Source organism: Maniola jurtina, chromosome 24 (genome assembly GCF_905333055.1).
Source record: "Maniola jurtina chromosome 24, ilManJurt1.1, whole genome shotgun sequence".
NCBI classification, from domain to species: Eukaryota; Metazoa; Arthropoda; class Insecta; order Lepidoptera; family Nymphalidae; genus Maniola; species Maniola jurtina.
The window spans coordinates 7,786,924-7,805,431 of NC_060052.1; the positions used below are offsets into that span (position 1 = coordinate 7,786,924).

At 38.2% G+C, this 18,508-nt stretch overlaps 1 protein-coding gene across 1 annotated transcript in view; it reads left to right on the plus strand.

The window, feature by feature from the left end:
* Positions 1–535: 535 nt before the first annotated feature.
* Positions 536–18,508, plus strand: part of LOC123877697 (homeotic protein empty spiracles-like) — a 58,220-nt gene continuing 40,247 nt past the window's right edge. Inside the window, exon 1 of the mRNA XM_045924543.1 lies at positions 536–1,065. Within this exon, the coding sequence (XP_045780499.1) occupies positions 615–1,065 (451 nt within the window). The 5' untranslated portion in view covers positions 536–614. The remainder of the gene's footprint in view (positions 1,066–18,508) is intronic.

Below are 18,508 nucleotides of genomic sequence, written 5' to 3' on the forward strand. Positions count from 1 at the left end.
AGAATCTCGAATAGGTAGTACCTAGGTACGCGCGGAATCGATAATCGATTTACACATCACTCAGAACCGCTGAAAAACTTTATCGAGACATTAAGCTAATAAAGCATCGGAGTTAATTAAGGATCTTCGACGATGCGACCGGCGCGAACGGGCCAAAAAAGAGCAAAGACGAGCTTGCTAACCTACCCAATCGGCGGCTTAATTGATTCACAACCTACCGAATTCGAAAGCCTCTGAAAAGTACTCGTTCCCAGCGAGCTTTACGTCTGTTTTATTTGGCCGTTTGAAAATATAGAGGCTGAAGTGGAATCCGCCCATGCAGGAAGGTTCCAAATTCAAATTCCGCCTTCGGAAACCCTCCCACCAATGGTAACAAACTGAATTGTGTAACGAAAGCGCTTAAGTAATCCGAAGCCACCCATTGGTGGTGGACGACCAATCGGCACGCAGATTTCCGTTAATCGTTTTTTTTCCCCGCGCAACGGGCGGCGAGTTTTAACCGAGGGTTCATTCGGCCGCGCGCCGTCGAGGCGTACGTATCGCTCGCACGATGGATTGTGATTGTGACATGTGGTATTGATTTGGTGTGTTTTATTGTGACGTTGGAAGGAAGCATGATGCCTCTCGCACCGACTCCTGTCGTGGCGGTGCCGTCAAAGCCGAAGATCGGATTTAGTATAGACAGTATCGTGGGTGGTTCGGAGAGGCCCAAGCATACGTCTCCTCCTTTGGCGAGTCCGGGATCGCCTTCGCCCGTCGCGTCGCCACGGAGTCCTTCGCCCAGACCTTTGCTACGTCCTAGTGCTTTACCGGCTGTGTTTCCAAGCCCTGAACTAAAGAGAATACCTTACTTGGACGCTCAGAGTCACCATCATCAGTTCTTAGCGCATTTCCAAGGGGCTGCTTTGGCCGCAGCCCTAGCTCATCAGCAGCAAGGCTTTGGGGCTCCATTGCCGCCCCATCCGCCGCCTCACCCTGCAGCTCCGGTGCCGAGGGAGTCATATCAGTTGTACCCGTGGCTGATAAACAGGCATGGAAGGATTTTCCCTCATAGGTTTCCTGGGGGTAAGTAGTATTCTTCATATTTTTGAAGAGTTGAATAAGTATAAAAATTGTTTTGTAATCACAAAAAGTTGAACATATTGTGTCAGAAATTGAAATAGGAATGGAAAACCGGTGCTACAAAATTAGAAGCTTTAATTAGTGATGGGATTACGTAACTATACTTAGCTTAAATTAGGGATAGAAATAAAATAAATGTATTTATTTTATATTAAATAAATAACAGATAAATGTATTAAGTATTTCGTGCAGGACAACTTGTGCCACTTAGGACAAGAATCTAGGGCCTATAGAGAAGAAGATGGAGATTTGTCGGTTTCAAAAAATGGTGTAAGATGTATCTTCTATCATGTTATTAATCCACACTACTGTGGACGTCATAGCACTAGAGCGTGCTGGTGACAGTGAGCAGATATTAATGGGTAACCAGCATAACCTTGAAATTTTGAATGAGTTTTAAGTAGGTAGATGACCATGCGCCACCCATCAAAAGCTTGAAGCTTCTAATAATATTATAATCATCCTCAATCAAAATGTCTTAAAATAAAATATTTGGAAAAGAAGACATTATTTATTATTATTATTAGAGCTTTATTTTTCCACACACTAATTAGCACCTATTACATTTTTATTTTTTACAATATTTTTACTATCTTGGCGTGCGGCCCCCTGCGGGTAAAAGCCTCCCCCATCCTTTTCCAGGCCTCTCTGTCAATTGGGGTTAAAAAAAAAGAAGACAGAATGTTTTAAAAATAGCTAAGTAGGTACCTACTTACTGAGATAATAATACAATTAGAGTTAATGTTGATAAAGAAGTAAGCCAGTAAATTTTGATAGAGGTATGAGCAATAGAGTTAAACGCGTTAGCTGATTTATTCATGTGTAAAATGAAATATTTAGATGCTTAGCAAATCGTAGCATACCTAGAGGTATATGTACCTATCTAATATCTGTGTAGGGGATAGGTAAAAAAAATGGTTTGGTATCCACGGGTTATGCACTCAAAAAAGCTCAGTTAAAAACCAAACAATTGAATTGAACGAATTAACTTTACCAAACGTTTTTAAAATACATAAATAAGTCCGATATCTTAAGACTTTAGCATGAACTAGCCGATGCCCGCGACTTCGCCCGCGTGGATTTAGGTTTTTCGAAATCCCGTGGGTACTCTTTGATTTTCCGGGACAAAAAGTACCCTATTTGCTAATCCAGGATATTATCTATCTCCATTCTAAATTTCAGCCATATCCGTCCAGTAGTTTTTGCGTGAAGGAGTAACAAACATACACACACACACACACACATACAAACTTTCGCCTTTATAATATTAGTGTGATATTGATTAAGTACACTCAATAATTGATGCAATGAAAAATAAATCGTATTAGATGAGGCCCGCGACTTTGCATGGATTTAGGTTTTTTAAAAATCCTGTGGGAACTCATCGATTTCCCGGGATAAAAGTTGCCTATGTCAGTTTCCGGGATGCAAGCTACCTCTGTACCCATATAAATCGGTTAAATGGATTGGCCTTTAAGAATCCCGTGGAAACTCGTTGATTTTCCGAGGTAAAAAGTAGCCTGTGGCTTTCCTGCATGGGATGTAAGTTAAGTTTGTACAAATTAAAATCGGTTAAACTGTTGGGCCGAGGAATGCTAACAGACAGACAGACAGACAGACAGACAGACAGACAGACAGGCAGACACACTTTCGCATAATATTAAGTATGGATAGTGTACAATAGATCTTGTTAGAATCCAATAAGTTAGGAGCTTTCTTGAAAGCGTTTATTTCAATGGTGGATAAGGTAGGTATAGGGTTAGCTTGCCGTCGCCCGTCGCGTGACTAAAATGAATTTTATTAGAGCTTTAGGCCCTATTTAGGCCTTATTAAAACGAGGTACAAAATGTGCCTTGTTTTGTAACCAAACGCTATATCAAGAAATTATTTATTTCCTACTAGCTTATAATATTATGATATCGTAGACTTTGTCCACATATATTTAGGTTTTTTAAAAATACCGTCAGAACTTTTTGATTTACCAGAATAAACTTAGCCTAGTATGTCAATCCTGTGTCCAGGGTGCAAGCTATCTCTGTGACAATTTTTTTGTTTACTTAGAGTTAATGGGTATCTATCTTTTTTTTTTATTAATGTCATTACTTGGGGAGGAGTAAAATAGAACATATAAAACGTATGAGAGTAGAAGAGATAGCGCTCTACAAATATGACCCAAGTGTTCGCTTTAAGGTGGATGCGACGGGTCTGCCTGCGAAATTCAAATTTCTACTCCATTTACAACCTCTCGCACTGCCAAGGGTCACTGGTAGAGATCTCTTATAGAGATAAGTGCTTCCCTGTCCACTTTTTCTTTCCTTTTATTTATATTGTTACAACTTTCTGGTACAAATAAAAAAAAAAAAAAAAAAAAAAAAAAAATTTAATTTGGTTTTTCGCAATTTGTAAACTAATAGGTAGGTACGACAAAGTAGGCTTATGGCACTTTTATTGCCCCAAAAAATATCATCCTCACAGGCTTATATAAAAATCTTTACTTGAAAGGGTCCAGTTTAAAAAATTTGCTCTAGTATCGACTATAACTCACAAAGTAGTCGATACTAGAGCTTCTTACTAGAGCTTTCTTAAACTGGACCCTTGGACGAAGTCGCGTGCATCAGCTAATAGGTAAATAATCTATAAAGTTCACCTACCTACAGATATGAAGTATGATAGAGTATGGTAGCTTATCTGCTAACAGACGCCTATTAAGATAAAAGTTATCAACGAACATGGTTATGGGAACTTTATTATGGGACGAACATGGGATAAAGGATAAATAAACAACATTTTTAAATACGTATACTTACAATGATTGATTTTTGAACAAAAGCTTGACAATTTGAATTTTTGGGGACGCATATTCCTATTTGGGAAGTCAGGGGTTCGATTCCGGGGACGCACCTCAACTTTTCGGAGTTACATACACTATTATGATTTATGCATATCACTTTGTTGTCTGTCTGTCTGTCTGTCTGTCTGTCTGTATGTCAGTCTGTCTGTCTGTCTATAGGGTACTTCCCGTTGACCTAGAGTCATGTGGTAGCTAGGCAGGTCTTATAGCACAAATACAGGAATAAATCTGAAAACCGCGAATTTGTGGTTACATCATTAAAAAAACATTAAAATGTGTTTCAATTTTCAAAGTAAAATAACTATACCAAGTGGGATATCATAATGATTAAAACAGATTTTTATTTATTTTTATGTAGGTAGGTACAATAGTTTTTGATTTATCGTGCAAAATGTCCGAAAAAATAGCCGAGTACGAAACCCTCAGTGCGCGAGTCTGACTCGCACTTGGCCGGTTTTTTTTTCAACTAAAACACAGTTTTAATTGGCCATGTTAAAATTTATACAGCCGACATTTTTGCGGCATTGCCTGTTGGACTGATGTTTTATTAATGTGATAATAACTAAAACCTACCTTATAACTATATCTGATCTATTAGTAGCACATAACCATACTAATGTAAACCTACTTATCTCGTTTTGTGGTTAAGACGTTGTAGAGAAAGACCCTGTGAGGGCCAGACCTTCGTTATTTTATACTAGTCCGCGACTTTGTTCGCGTGGATTAAGGTTTTTCGTAATCCCGTGGGAACTCTTTGATTTTCCGGGATAAAAAGTAGCCTATGTGCTAATACAGGATATTATCTATCCCCATTCCAAACTTCAGCCAAACCCATCCAGTAGTTTTGCGTGAAGGAGTAACAAACATACACACACACACACTCATGCACCCAACCTTCGCCTTTATACCTAATATTAGTGTGAAAAGCTGAAAGTTTCTCCGCGCATTGTCCCCAACACAAGGAAGAAAGTACAGACTATGAAGTTTGTACAGAGATATAGTTTGTATTCTGGATAATACGAATAGGTAGGTTACTTTTTGTCCCGAAAAACCAAAGAGATCCCACATGATTTTTAAAAACAACGAAGTCGCGGGCATCAACTAATTATTTCTGAGACAATAGATACCTACCTTCCTACCTATCTGCTATTTTAATACCGATAGCATGTCGCTGATATTTAGCTATTATTGAAGCTAGCAGACTGACAGACAGACACACTTTCGCATTTTTTTTTATAAATAAAGAATATTAGCCATGCTAATCATGACTAATACTCCCTTTTCCCCTCCAATTAGGCGTAAAGCTTGTGCCAGGAGTGGGTACGACAATAGTGCAACGGGTGGGGTTTGAACCGCCGACCTTTCGGAATTCAGTCCGCTCCTCAACCGTTGAGCTATTGAGGCTCTATTTATAACATTAGTATGGATTTACCGTGGTGGAATTTGGGCGCTTTGAACATAATATTGTCCCTTGAAAACTGGCTTTTGGGAACTAGGTAGGTAGGTAGTTTCTTACTGACTCAGAGCTCAGAAGAAACTGTTTTCCAAATGGATGGTAGAATAATGAATTAGGCACCATAAGCGCCTATATTATAAAGTAGGCCTACACACTGCATGAAATGGGACTGTTTTGATTTTGATCGTTGCCTATTCCAAAAGAATAAAAAAACCGGTCAAGTGCGAGTCGGATTCGCACAGAAGGGTTCCGTACGATCGTACAAAAAATAATATCGTTAATTCACCTTTTTCGGATAATATTTCCCTTTACTTGTGCCTTAGGACATTGTTACCTGCCTTTAATGATTCTAGTTCAACGGGAGATACCTATCCTATAAGTTTTGATTCTCTCGACAAGTCTTGACAGACACAGAGACAGACAACGAAGCAATCCTATAACGTTTCCTTTTATGCTCTTGCGATACGGAACCCTAAAAACTACAGAATCACACTAATAATCACACTTCACACTAATATTATAAAGGCGAAAGTTTGTATGTGTGTGTGTGTGTGTGTGTGTGTGTATGTTTGTTACTCCTTCACGCAAAAACTACTAGACGGATTTGGCTGAAATTCGGAATGGAGATAGATAATATCCTGGTTTAGCACAAAGGCTACTTTTTATCCCGGAAAACCAAAGAGTTCCCACGGGATTTCGAAAAACCTAAATCCACGCGGACGAAGTCGCGGGCGTCAGCTAGTATAACATAATTTTAAGCAGCCTTACACTACCTCCCAGACCACTAATTGTATTAGATTAAGTATCAGTCTATTTTTTTCTGCGTAGATATCTAATTATAGTAGATATTTGTCAATGCGCATTATAATTATAATTAGACGACTAATTATTCAAATCACTATCAAAATATCTACAGAATATTATTACGTTGATACAATATTTAACGAGAGGCCATACTTTTTGCTGTCACCCGCGTATCGGGCGGCGGAACTACATATAAATAAAAAAACCGGTCAAGTGCAAGTTGGGCCTCACTCTTTTAGGGTTCTTTGTGGGTTTCTTTATTATGAACATCATACTTTGGGTGTATGAAATATTTCAATTCCAAGCTAGAACGTCGCAGTACCTAAACCATGAAAGAAAACCGCAAAAAATGTTGGGTTGTTTTGGTTACAGCTTACAAACTATTTTATAAATTGTTGTTTTCAGTATTTTATTGTTTAAATACAGAATATGGTACATAATTTATACCGAAATTTCATATTCTTAGCAAGTTTAGTTTTTGAAATTGCCCCCATCTTAAATGTCTAAAACTCACAACTTTGAAGGCCCCCCATTTTATTATTTTTTAAGATAAAGAAAAATCAAAAAATGCATTCGTACTCTACTCAATGATACCTACGTCACATGCTAGAGTTAGAATTTTTTTTGAAAAATTATTTAATTAATCTTCTAATTCAATATTTGGTTTTGGGTTAACGATTTACACCAAATACCAAAATAATAGGTTTGTAACTCATTTCGTCTATGAGCTAGGCACCTGTGACACACGGACAGATAGACAGACAGGCAGACAGACAGCAGAGTGACATTAATAGAGCTCCGTTTTTACGCTTTGGCTACTGGACCCTAAAAAAGCAATGATTAATTGTTGTGTTCTAGTAGTCGTTACAGCAATAGCGAGTGGTGCCAACAAAAACGAGTTTAAGATCTGAATCTATGAATATCTATATCTTTGATTATATTGTTGGGACTTGAATAGTGGACTAAGAGCCCGTGCGGTCGAAAAATTCATTATTTTATAAAAGCTGACAGTTTCTATGCGCATTGTCCCCAACACAGGGAGGAACGATTCATTTTTTTCACCAAAGGTTGCTTGTAAGAGATTGCTGTAGCAATAAAGCCGCCTTTGCACCTTCATGTATAGTTTCCTCTGTGTGTTCTGTGTATGTTAGTGTGTGCAATCTATACATATAATAAAATTGTAGAAAAGTGGTGTCTGTACAATGGAAATATATAAAAAAAAAGTAGCAGGGGTTGTTATTATATCGATGCCGAACCCAAAATTATAATTAATTTTTTTTTTGTCTGTTTGTCTGTTTGTCTGTTTGTCTGTGTGTTTGTGCACGCTAATCTCAGAAACGGCTTATTCGATTTAGATACGGTTTTCACTATTATATTGTAGTAAGCTTCACTTAACATTTAGTGTTTATTTCATGTCAATCGGTTCTTAGATAAAAAGTTATGTCAATTTAAAGAATCACGGCGCCTCGCGCCTGAGCGTCCGTGGCTATATAAAGCGCGAAAAGTCACTATTCCACGCGAACGAAGTCGCGGGCACAGCTAGTAATAAATAAATAAATGGCGGGTGGATGAGGAAGGCGGAGGACCGTGTTTGGCGGCGCGCTCTTGGAAATGCCTATGTCCAGCAGTGGACGCACACAGGCTGATGGAATGGAATGGAGTTACAATTTACAAACCGCAAATTTTTTGTTCGAATAAGTCGTCTACAGCGTACCTAATACCTTAACAGGACTCTCTCCGTCACCCGTTTCCACTCGTTTCATACAATCGTAGTTCCAATTTCATTTGAATATTAAGCAACCAAAGTCCATGAAATTTTGCAGACATATTCTAGAAACTAATATCTGTGTCTGTGGTGTTTTAGATTTTTCTAAAAATATGTAGTTTTAAAATTACAGGGGCTCCAAGATTTGTATGAAAATTTTAAGACCGCGTAACTTTGAAACCGAATATTTTAACAGAAATCTGGAAAACCACAGACATAGATATGTGTTTCTAGAATATGTCTGCAAAATTTCATGGACTTTGGTTGCTTAATATTCAAATGAAATTGGAACTACGATTGTATGAAACGAGTGGAAACGAGTGACGGAGAGAGCCCTCTTAATGACTCATGTAGTGGATGACTTGCTGATGCCCGCGACTTCGTTGGCGTAGATTTGTTTACTAAAAAAAATTGGTTGTCTGTAAAATCGGTTTACTGACGATAGTTGAACGTGACAACAAAGGCCGATTGTGCTTCTTTGTCGCTCGTTCCGCGCTCTCGCTTGCACTTCAAGCCTTACATGGAACGCCTCAGAGCGAGGTAACGCCGCATGAGTCATGTTTTTCGTGCGTGCAGCCGGCTCTATCGAATTATAAGACGTTGTCACGTCAAAATTCCGTGGGAACTCTTTCATGCGGGCTAAAAATAGCCTATGACACTCTCCAGGTCTTTAAAATTTACCTTAATATAACCATACAAAAAATCACGATGATTGAAGATCGTGATAGAAGGACAAATCGTGATTGAAAGACAACCCAATGTATACTAATAAATAAAATTGAAGTGACTGTCTGTTTGAACGGGCTAATCTCCGGAATGGCTGAACCTATTTTGACGCGACTTTCACAGACAAGTATAGAGGATTAACCAAGGAGTAACATAGGCTACTTTTTTAAGTCGCGTGCATCAGCTAATAGGTAAATAATCTATAAAGTTCACCTACCTACAGATATGAAGTATGATAGAGTATGGTAGCTTATCTGCTAACAGACGCCTATTAAGATAAAAGTTATCAACGAACATGGTTATGGGAACTTTATTATGGGACGAACATGGGATAAAGGATAAATAAACAACATTTTTAAATACGTATACTTACAATGATTGATTTTTGAACAAAAGCTTGACAATTTGAATTTTTGGGGACGCATATTCCTATTTGGGAAGTCAGGGGTTCGATTCCGGGGACGCACCTCAACTTTTCGGAGTTACATACACTATTATGATTTATGCATATCACTTTGTTGTCTGTCTGTCTGTCTGTCTGTCTGTCTGTATGTCAGTCTGTCTGTCTGTCTATAGGGTACTTCCCGTTGACCTAGAGTCATGTGGTAGCTAGGCAGGTCTTATAGCACAAATACAGGAATAAATCTGAAAACCGCGAATTTGTGGTTACATCATTAAAAAAACATTAAAATGTGTTTCAATTTTCAAAGTAAAATAACTATACCAAGTGGGATATCATAATGATTAAAACAGATTTTTATTTATTTTTATGTAGGTAGGTACAATAGTTTTTGATTTATCGTGCAAAATGTCCGAAAAAATAGCCGAGTACGAAACCCTCAGTGCGCGAGTCTGACTCGCACTTGGCCGGTTTTTTTTTCAACTAAAACACAGTTTTAATTGGCCATGTTAAAATTTATACAGCCGACATTTTTGCGGCATTGCCTGTTGGACTGATGTTTTATTAATGTGATAATAACTAAAACCTACCTTATAACTATATCTGATCTATTAGTAGCACATACCCATACTAATGTAAACCTACTTATCTCGTTTTGTGGTTAAGACATTGTAGAGAAAGACCCTGTGAGGGGCAGACCTTCGTTATTTTATACAAGTCAATGCCCCCGAGTCGCGACTTTGTTCGGGTTTTTAGTAATCCCGTGGGAACTCTTTGATTTTCCGGGATAAAAAGTAGCCTATGTGCTAATACAGGATGTTATCTATATCCATTCCAAACTTCAGCCAAACCCCTCCAGTAGTTTTGCGTGAAGGAGTAACAAACATACACACACACACACCCACTCATGCACCCAACCTTCGCCTTTATACCTAATATAGCTGATGCCCGCAGCTTCGCCTGCGGCAGCGTTCGCGAGAATCGTTAACGTACGGCAGTTTTTTCGACGCATTACTCCACAATTTTCACTACCACGAAAAATCCTATCTATTTTCCGGGATAAAATATAGCCTATACGGATTCGGAAGAATCCCTCTAAGCAATGGTAAAAGAAATTTTGAAATCGGTCCAGTAGTTTTGAGCCTATTCAATACAAAAATACAAAGGTTTCCTCTTTATAATATTAAGTATAGAATAGTGTGAAAAGCTGAAAGTTTCTCTGCGCATTGTCCCCAACACAAGGAAGAAAGTTCAGACTATGAAGTTTGGTACAGAGATATAGTTTGCGTTCTGGAGGATACGAATAGGTAGGTTACTTTTTGTCCCGGAAAACCAAAGAGATCCCACATGATTTTTAAAAACAACGAAGTCGCGGGCATCAACTAATTATTTCTGAGACAATAGATACCTACCTTCCTACCTATCTGCTGTTTTAATACCACGATAGCATGTCGCTGATATTTAGCTATTATTGAAGCTAGCAGACTGACAGACAGACACACTTTCGCATTTTTTTTAAAATAAAGAATATTAGCCATGCTAATCATGACTAGTACTCCCCTTTCCCCTCCAATTAAGCGTAAAGCTTGTGCCAGGAGTGGGTACGACAATAGTGCAACGGGTGGGGTTTGAACCGCCGACCTTTCGGAATTCAGGCCGTACCTCAACCGTTGAGCTATTGAGGCTCTATTTATAAAATTAGTATGGATTCACCGTGGTGGAATTTGGACGCTAGATGAATTAAAAAAAAATTATACTCTTTGAACATAATATTGTCCCTTGAAAACTGGCTTTTGGGAACTAGGTAGGTAGGTAGTTTCTTACTGACTCATAGCTCAGAAGAAACCGTTTTCCAAACGGATGGTAGAGTAATGAACTAGGCACGATAAGCGCCTATAAAGTAGGCCTCATCGATGTATATGGATGGGCCCTTCGAAGATAAAAAACGCGCTCAAAAAGTCAAGAGAATTTGCAAAAGTCTCTTGACTTTGTCAATGACGATGACGTAAGATTCAAGCGTATTTTTGCGGACGGAATTGTATGGGAAAGGCTAATCCATATACATCGATGGTAGGCCTACACACTGCATGAAATGAGACTGTTTTGATTTTGATCGTTGCCTATTCCAAAAGAAATAAAAAAAATAGAAGGCTTTCGCTTCCATACGATCGTACAAAAAATAATATCGTAAATTCACCTTTTTCGGATAATATTTCCCTTTACTTGTGCCTTAGGTCATTGTTACCTGCCTTCAATGATTCTAGTTCAACGGGAGATACCTATCCTATAAGTTTTGATTCTCTCGACAAGTCTTGACAGACACAGAGACAGACAACGAAGCAATCCTATAACGTTTCCTTTTATGCTCTTGCGATACGGAACCCTAAAAACTACAGAATCACACTAATAATCACACTTCACACTAATATTATAAAGGCGAAAGTTTGTATGTGTGTGTGTGTGTGTATGTTTGTTACTCCTTCACGCAAAAAATACTCGACGGATTTGGCTGAAATTCGGAATGGAGATAGATAATATCCTGGTTTAGCACAAAGGCTACTTTTTATCCCGGAAAACCAAAGAGTTCTCACGGGATTTCGAAAAACCTAAATCCACGCGGACGAAGACGCGGGCGTCAGCTAGTATAACATAATTTTAAGCAGCCTTACATTACCTCCCAGACCACTAATTGTATTAGATTAAGTATCAGTCTATTTTTTTCTGCGTGGATACCTAATTATAGTAGATATTTGTCAATGCGCATTATAATTATAATTAGACGACTAATTATTCAAATTACTATCAAAATATCTACAGAATATTATTACATTGATACAATATTTAACGAGAGGCCATACTTTTTGCTGTCACCCGAGTATCGGGCGGCGGAACTACATATAAATAAAAAAACCGGTCAAGTGCGAGTTGGGCCTCACTCTTTTAGGGTTTTTTTAGGGTTTTATTTATTATGAACATCATACTTTGGGTGTATGAAATATTTCAATTCCAAGCTAGAACGTCGCAGTACCTAAACCATGAAAGAAAACCGCAAAAAATGTTGGTTTATTTTGGTTACAGCTTACAAACTATTTTATAAATTGTTGTTTCCAGTATTTTATTGTTTAAATACAGAATATGGTACATAATTTATACCGAAATTTCATATTCCTAGCAAGTTTAGTTTTTGAAATAGCCCCCATCTTAAATGTCTAAAACTCACAACTTTGAAGGCCCCCCATTTTATAGTTTTTTAAGATAAAGAAAAATTAAAAAATACATTCGTACTCTACTCAATGAGCTCTAAACAATGATACCTACCACACATGCTAGAGTTAGATTTTTTTTTTGAAAAATTTATTAAATTAACTTTTAATTCAATATTTGGTTTTGGGTCAACGATCTACACCAAATACGCAAAATTTTAGGTTTGTAACTCATTTCGTCTACGAGCTAGACAGCTGTGACACACGGACAGATAGACAGACATCATCATCATCATCATCAGCCTGTGGACGTCCACTGTTGGACATAGGCCTTCCCTATAGAGCGCCACCACACCCGGTCCTCAGCCTTCCTCATCCAGCCACTTCCCGCCAGCCGCTTTATATCGTCGGTCCATCGTGCTGGAGGGCGTCCCACACTACGTTTGCTTAAACGCGGTCTCCACTCAAGGACTTTCCGGCTCCAACGGCCATCGCCTCTACAACAGGCAAGGCCTGCCCACTGCCACTTCAGCTTGCTAATAGTTTGGGCTATGTCAGTGACCTTGGTTCTCCTGCGGATCTCCTCATTTCGGATCTTATCCCTCAGTGAAACTCCTAACATAGCCCTCTCCATAGCTCGCTGAGCGACTTTGAATTTGTGAACAAGGCCATTTACACACATAGACACATAGGCCACATAGACAGACAGCAGAGTGACATTAATAGAGCTCCGTTTTTACCCTTTGGGTACGAGACCCTAAAAAAGCAATGATTAATTATTGTGTTCTAGTAGTCGTTACAGCAATAGCGAGTGGTGCCAACAAAAACGAGTTTAAGATCTGAATCTATGAATATCTATATCTTTGATTATATTGTTGGGACTTGAATAGTGGACTAAGAGCCCGTGCGGTCGAAAAAATCATTATTTTATAAAAGCTGACAGTTTCTATGCGCATTGTCCCCAACACAGGGAGGAACGATTCATTTTTTTCACCAAAGGTTGCTTGTAAGAGATGGCTTTAGCAATAAAGCCGCCTTTGCACCTTCATGTATAGTTTCCTCTGTGTGTTCTGTATATGTATATGTTTGTGTGTGCAATAATGATTTCTAAATAAATAAATGGCGGGTGGATGAGGAAGGCGGAGGACCGTGTTTGGTGGCACGTTCTTGGAAAGGCCTATGTCCAGCAGTGGTCGCGTACAGGCTGATGGAATGGAATGGAGTTATAATTTACAAACCGCAAATATTTTGTTCGAATAACTTGTCTACAGCGTACCTAATACCTTAACAGGGCTCTCTCCGTCACCCGTTTCCACTCGTTTCATACAATCGTAGTTCCAATTTCATTTGAATATTAAGCAACCAAAGTCCATGTTGCAGACATATTCTAGAAACTAATATCTGTGTCTGTGGTGTTTTAGATTTTTCTAAAAATATGTAGTTTTAAAATTACAGGGGCTCCAAGATTTGTATGAAAATTTTAAGACCGCGTAACTTTGAAACCGAATATTTTAACAGAAATCTGGAAAACCACAGACATAGATATGTGTTTCTAGAATATGTCTGCAAAATTTCATGGACTTAGGTTGCTTAATATTCAAATGAAATTGGAACTACGATTGTATGAAACGAGTGGAAACGAGTGACGGAGAGAGCCCTCTTAATGACTCATGTAGTGGGTGACTAGCTGATGCCCGCGAGTTCGTTGGCGTAGATTTGTTTACTAAAAAAAATTGGTTGTCTGTAAAGTCGGTTTACTGACGATAGTTGAACGTGACAACAAAGGCCGATTGTGCTTCTTTGTCGCTCGTTCCGCGCTCTCGCTTGCACTTCAAGCCTTACATGGAACGCCTCAGAGCGAGGTAACGCCGCATGAGTCATGTTTTTTCGTGCGTGCAGCCGGCTCTATCGAATTATAAGACGTTGTCACGTCAAAATTCCGTGGGAACTCTTTCATGCGGGCTAAAAATAGCCTCTCCAGGTCTTTAAAATTTACCTTAATATAACCATACAAAAAATCACGATGATTGAAGATCGTGATAGAAGGACAAATCGTGATTGAAAGACAACCCAATCTATACTAATAAATAAAATTGAAGTGACTGTCTGTTTGAACGGGCTAATCTCCGGAATGGCTGAACCTATTTTGACGCGACTTTCACAGAAAAGTATAGAGGATTAACCAAGGAGTAACATAGGCTACTTTTTTAACCGACTTTAAAAGATGGAGGAGTTGTGTTTTTCTACCTATGTACACTGATATATCTCCGAGATTTCTGAACTGATTTGCGTTATTTTTTTTAATCGATAGAGGAACTTTGCAACATTGTTCGCTAAAAAATTTGGATTCCAACTCCTCAATCCTGATGCTGCAGGGGATCTGACCAATCCACGCGGGCGAAGCTGCGGGCATCATCTAGTCAACCAATAAATAAACAATCAAACACACTTTCGCATTCGCGATATGGGTAGGTACTAATTAAACAAGTGCAGTTGCACTGATTTAAGTGCATTAAAGAAACTTGCTTAATTAATGTACATTGTACCTATAATAAGTTAATATACACGTACAATGTAGCCTAATTAAAAAGTTAATTTGATACTTTATCTGTAGCATCGTGACCCTAGAGTCCCATTTCATAATAACTCCGAGTTGTCTATGATAAGCAAAACATAATATCAACATTAATATTTTTAACCCCCGACCCAAAAAGGGGGGTGTTATAAGTTTGACGTGTGTATCTGTGTATCTGTGTGTCTGTGTATCTGTGTATCTGTCTGTGGCATCGTAGCGCCTAAACGAATGAACCGATTTTAATTTAGTTTTTTTTGTTTGAAAGGTGGCTTGATCGAGAGTGTTCTTAGCTATAATCTAAAAAAATTGGTTCAGCCGTTTAAGAGTTATCAGCTCTTTTCTAGTTTTCTTGTAGAAAAGAAGGTTAGATAACCGTTAGGTTCATAATATTATGTCAATTGACAAATGTCAAGTTGTCAAGATGGACGTTGCCTAAATACATAATTATTTATTTGAAAATTATGTTTTGGAAAACTCAAATACTTTGGATCGTCGGGGGTGTTATAAATTTTTAATTTACACTTGTACCTAACTTACCTACTATACTTACTCATAAAACCCTGGTAGAAGGCCGCCATTTTTTGAAGTTAGTACCTACACTCGAAGGTGCCAAAACGTGCGTAAAGCCTTTATAAGCACGCGTCAATAGATGTAGTCTGTGTTGCTACTAGGATTGACAAATATCCCGTATTTTACGGGTTACCCCGTGTTTCAAACTATGATAGTACAGAAACCTGTAATTGCTGAAGTATAATACGGGGTAAATAAAGCTCCCGTATTTTTTATAAATTCAGCTGGAGCTAGCTGGCGAAACCAAACCCTGACGTTTTGTCCAGTAGATTAATTTCCTTGTTTTCGGCAATGCGTGGACTAATACCCGCGGAGCCGAAACCGAATCAATATTGATACTATGAAGGTGGAAAATGCAAATTAAATGTAGTTTTAAGATTTTTATATATTCGTGTCACAAAATTAAGAACTTTAAAAACCTGTTTCTTTAAACAATAAGTATTAAAAAAAAATCTATAACCCGTATTTTTGATGCTGGTAAGTAACCTCAGTGCGTGAGTCTGACTCGCACTTGGCCGGTTTTTTTTTTTAATTCAAGATGGGCAAGCGCTTGACCACAATCACACCTAATGGAAAGTGATGACGTGGCCTAAGATGGGACGTATTTACCTAGAAGATGCCTATTCACTCTTGTTTTAAAGATACCCGGATTGTAATTCGTTGCGGCTCTATAATAACATCACACTAATATTATAAAGGAGAAAGTTTGTGTGTGTGTGTGTGTGTGTGTGTATATGTTTGTTACTCCTTCACGCGAAAACTACTGGACGGATTGGGCTGGAGATAGATTATACCCTGGATTAGCACATAGGCTACTTTTTATCCCGGAAAATCAAAGAGTTTCCACGGGAATTTTAAAAAACCTACATCCACACGAACGAAGTCGCGGGCATCAGCTAGTATTTCATATTTCATACATATGGTAGGTAGTAGAGTAGGTTTTTTTTTCCCTCTCGTCTGACTTTACAAAGATTAGCCAATGTCAAGTTTGTAGTTATTTGTAACAAGTTAGTTAAACTATACAAGTATGGACCCGGTCTGTGACGGCGCTCGCCGACATACGCACGGCACCCCCTTAGAGCGCTTTCCAGTCAGTTTTAACAAAAAAAAAAACACTCCAAAAAGGCAGAACACGCCCGCCAGCTAACACCAACACAGACGAAGTCCAGTAGAGTAGGTACCTTTTTTTTTTCTCGTCTGGGAGTAGGTACCTATATATAGATAAATTATTACGCAAAACATTTCAATATCTATGGTAATTACTTTGTCGCAATGATAACCTGACCCCTATACTTTGTAGCAATCGCTTCATTAGTCGTAATTATATATAGGAGATATCTTAATTATGAAGATAGTGGCCTATTCAATAAACTGTTTTATTACCTTCAATCTGGGTAGAAACATTTAATTGGTAAACATATTTCTCAATTAAGATTTAAGAATGGAACATTTTTCGTTGAGCTATTTTTGTTTGTACCTACTCGTAATGGTACGACTCCTACAAGTAAGTAGTTGTTCAAATTACTGACTGTAGATGATCATTTGTTTTTTTATAGACAATTCTGTGTTTTTAAGAAAAGCCCGGCAAGTAGATACCTACTAAGTAGTACCTACCTAGTGGAATCCAGGGTGTGAAAAATAAAAGTAATTTATGTGAGAAAAGGTGTCTACTTGACTTTTTAGGGTTCCGTAGCCAAATGGCAAAAATCCCTTATGGATTCGTCATATCTATCTGTCTGTCCGTCCGTATGCCACATAGGTTTCTAATATCATTTTTTTCTAAACTGAATAGTTTGCGCAAGAGACCTAAGTGGTAAAATGTGTGTTCTCAAGGCTGGTGAAGTCCTAAAGGAATGTTATGTTTTTGACGTATATGTATGTCCGTTCCTATGTCCGCTCATAACTACTCAACGGCTTAACCGATTTTGATAAATAATACGTTATTAGATTCGTCTTGATGACGCGATAGATGTGTACACAAAATTCTTAAAAAGTCAAAATGGCGGATTTTATGCGCTGAAAAAGTTGCAGTGCAAACCACAGCCGGGGGAGTTTTTTGTTTTTTTTTTTAAATTACTTGTGTATTGATGTGGCAGAGACAACTATTGTAAAAATTACACAGTACAATCATCACGCCCCTATATAATTATTGCTACTGTTCATTTCATAATCCCCTCGCAATGCGATATGTTATTATCTGTGTCAACAAAAAATATATAGCTAATAAAAACGGCTAAAGAAAAAATATATATCGCTGGACAAATAATAGTCCCGAATAACCCCTAAGGTTCCATACGCACTGCAACTGATCCGAATCCGCTAAAATTCACATTTAGAACGCTCGGATTAAATCTGGATGTCGGGTTTATACTTTACACTGCGTTTCATTGAATGTTTTTTTTTAATCTTTATTTACTGCGACGGTCTGTTATGTTAGATGTTATACATATTTTATATAACATGTCATTTTGCCTTAATATTACTTGTATAATAACATGTATTAATTTTTTAAATCAATTCTAACTTCCCTAGAGCTATATTAACTACGCCAATCTTAAAGTACTGTAATAAATAGTTAAAGATCCTATGCTCAGTTTGGACACACTTCATCAAAATATGGAAAATATACTCCACCATAGAACATTAGGAAGAATTTGGTGTTAAAAAGGCGAATTTATTAAATAGAGTGTCTCCTGACTCCTGAACGAAGTCTCATTCGAATCTAAATCGAATTTCTATGTTGCCAAGCGTAAGTACTCTTGCTACCACCGCCGCGCCCGCATGTCGGCTAGTATTTGGATCGAACGTAGTGCGCAAGCGTCCATACAAGTAATGTTGTGGTTAATTCGGTTCGTGAACAGTGCTCCGAATTGGAAATATTCTCGGCTTTGGGGAACGAAATTCGGGTCTAGTGCGCAACAAATAAATAATAATTAATACCTTGCACATAAAAAAAATTACTCCGGAAAGTTCTCGGATTCGGATAGGATGCAGTGCATAAAGAGCCTAACTCAGTGTCAATTGACTGCCCTTGTT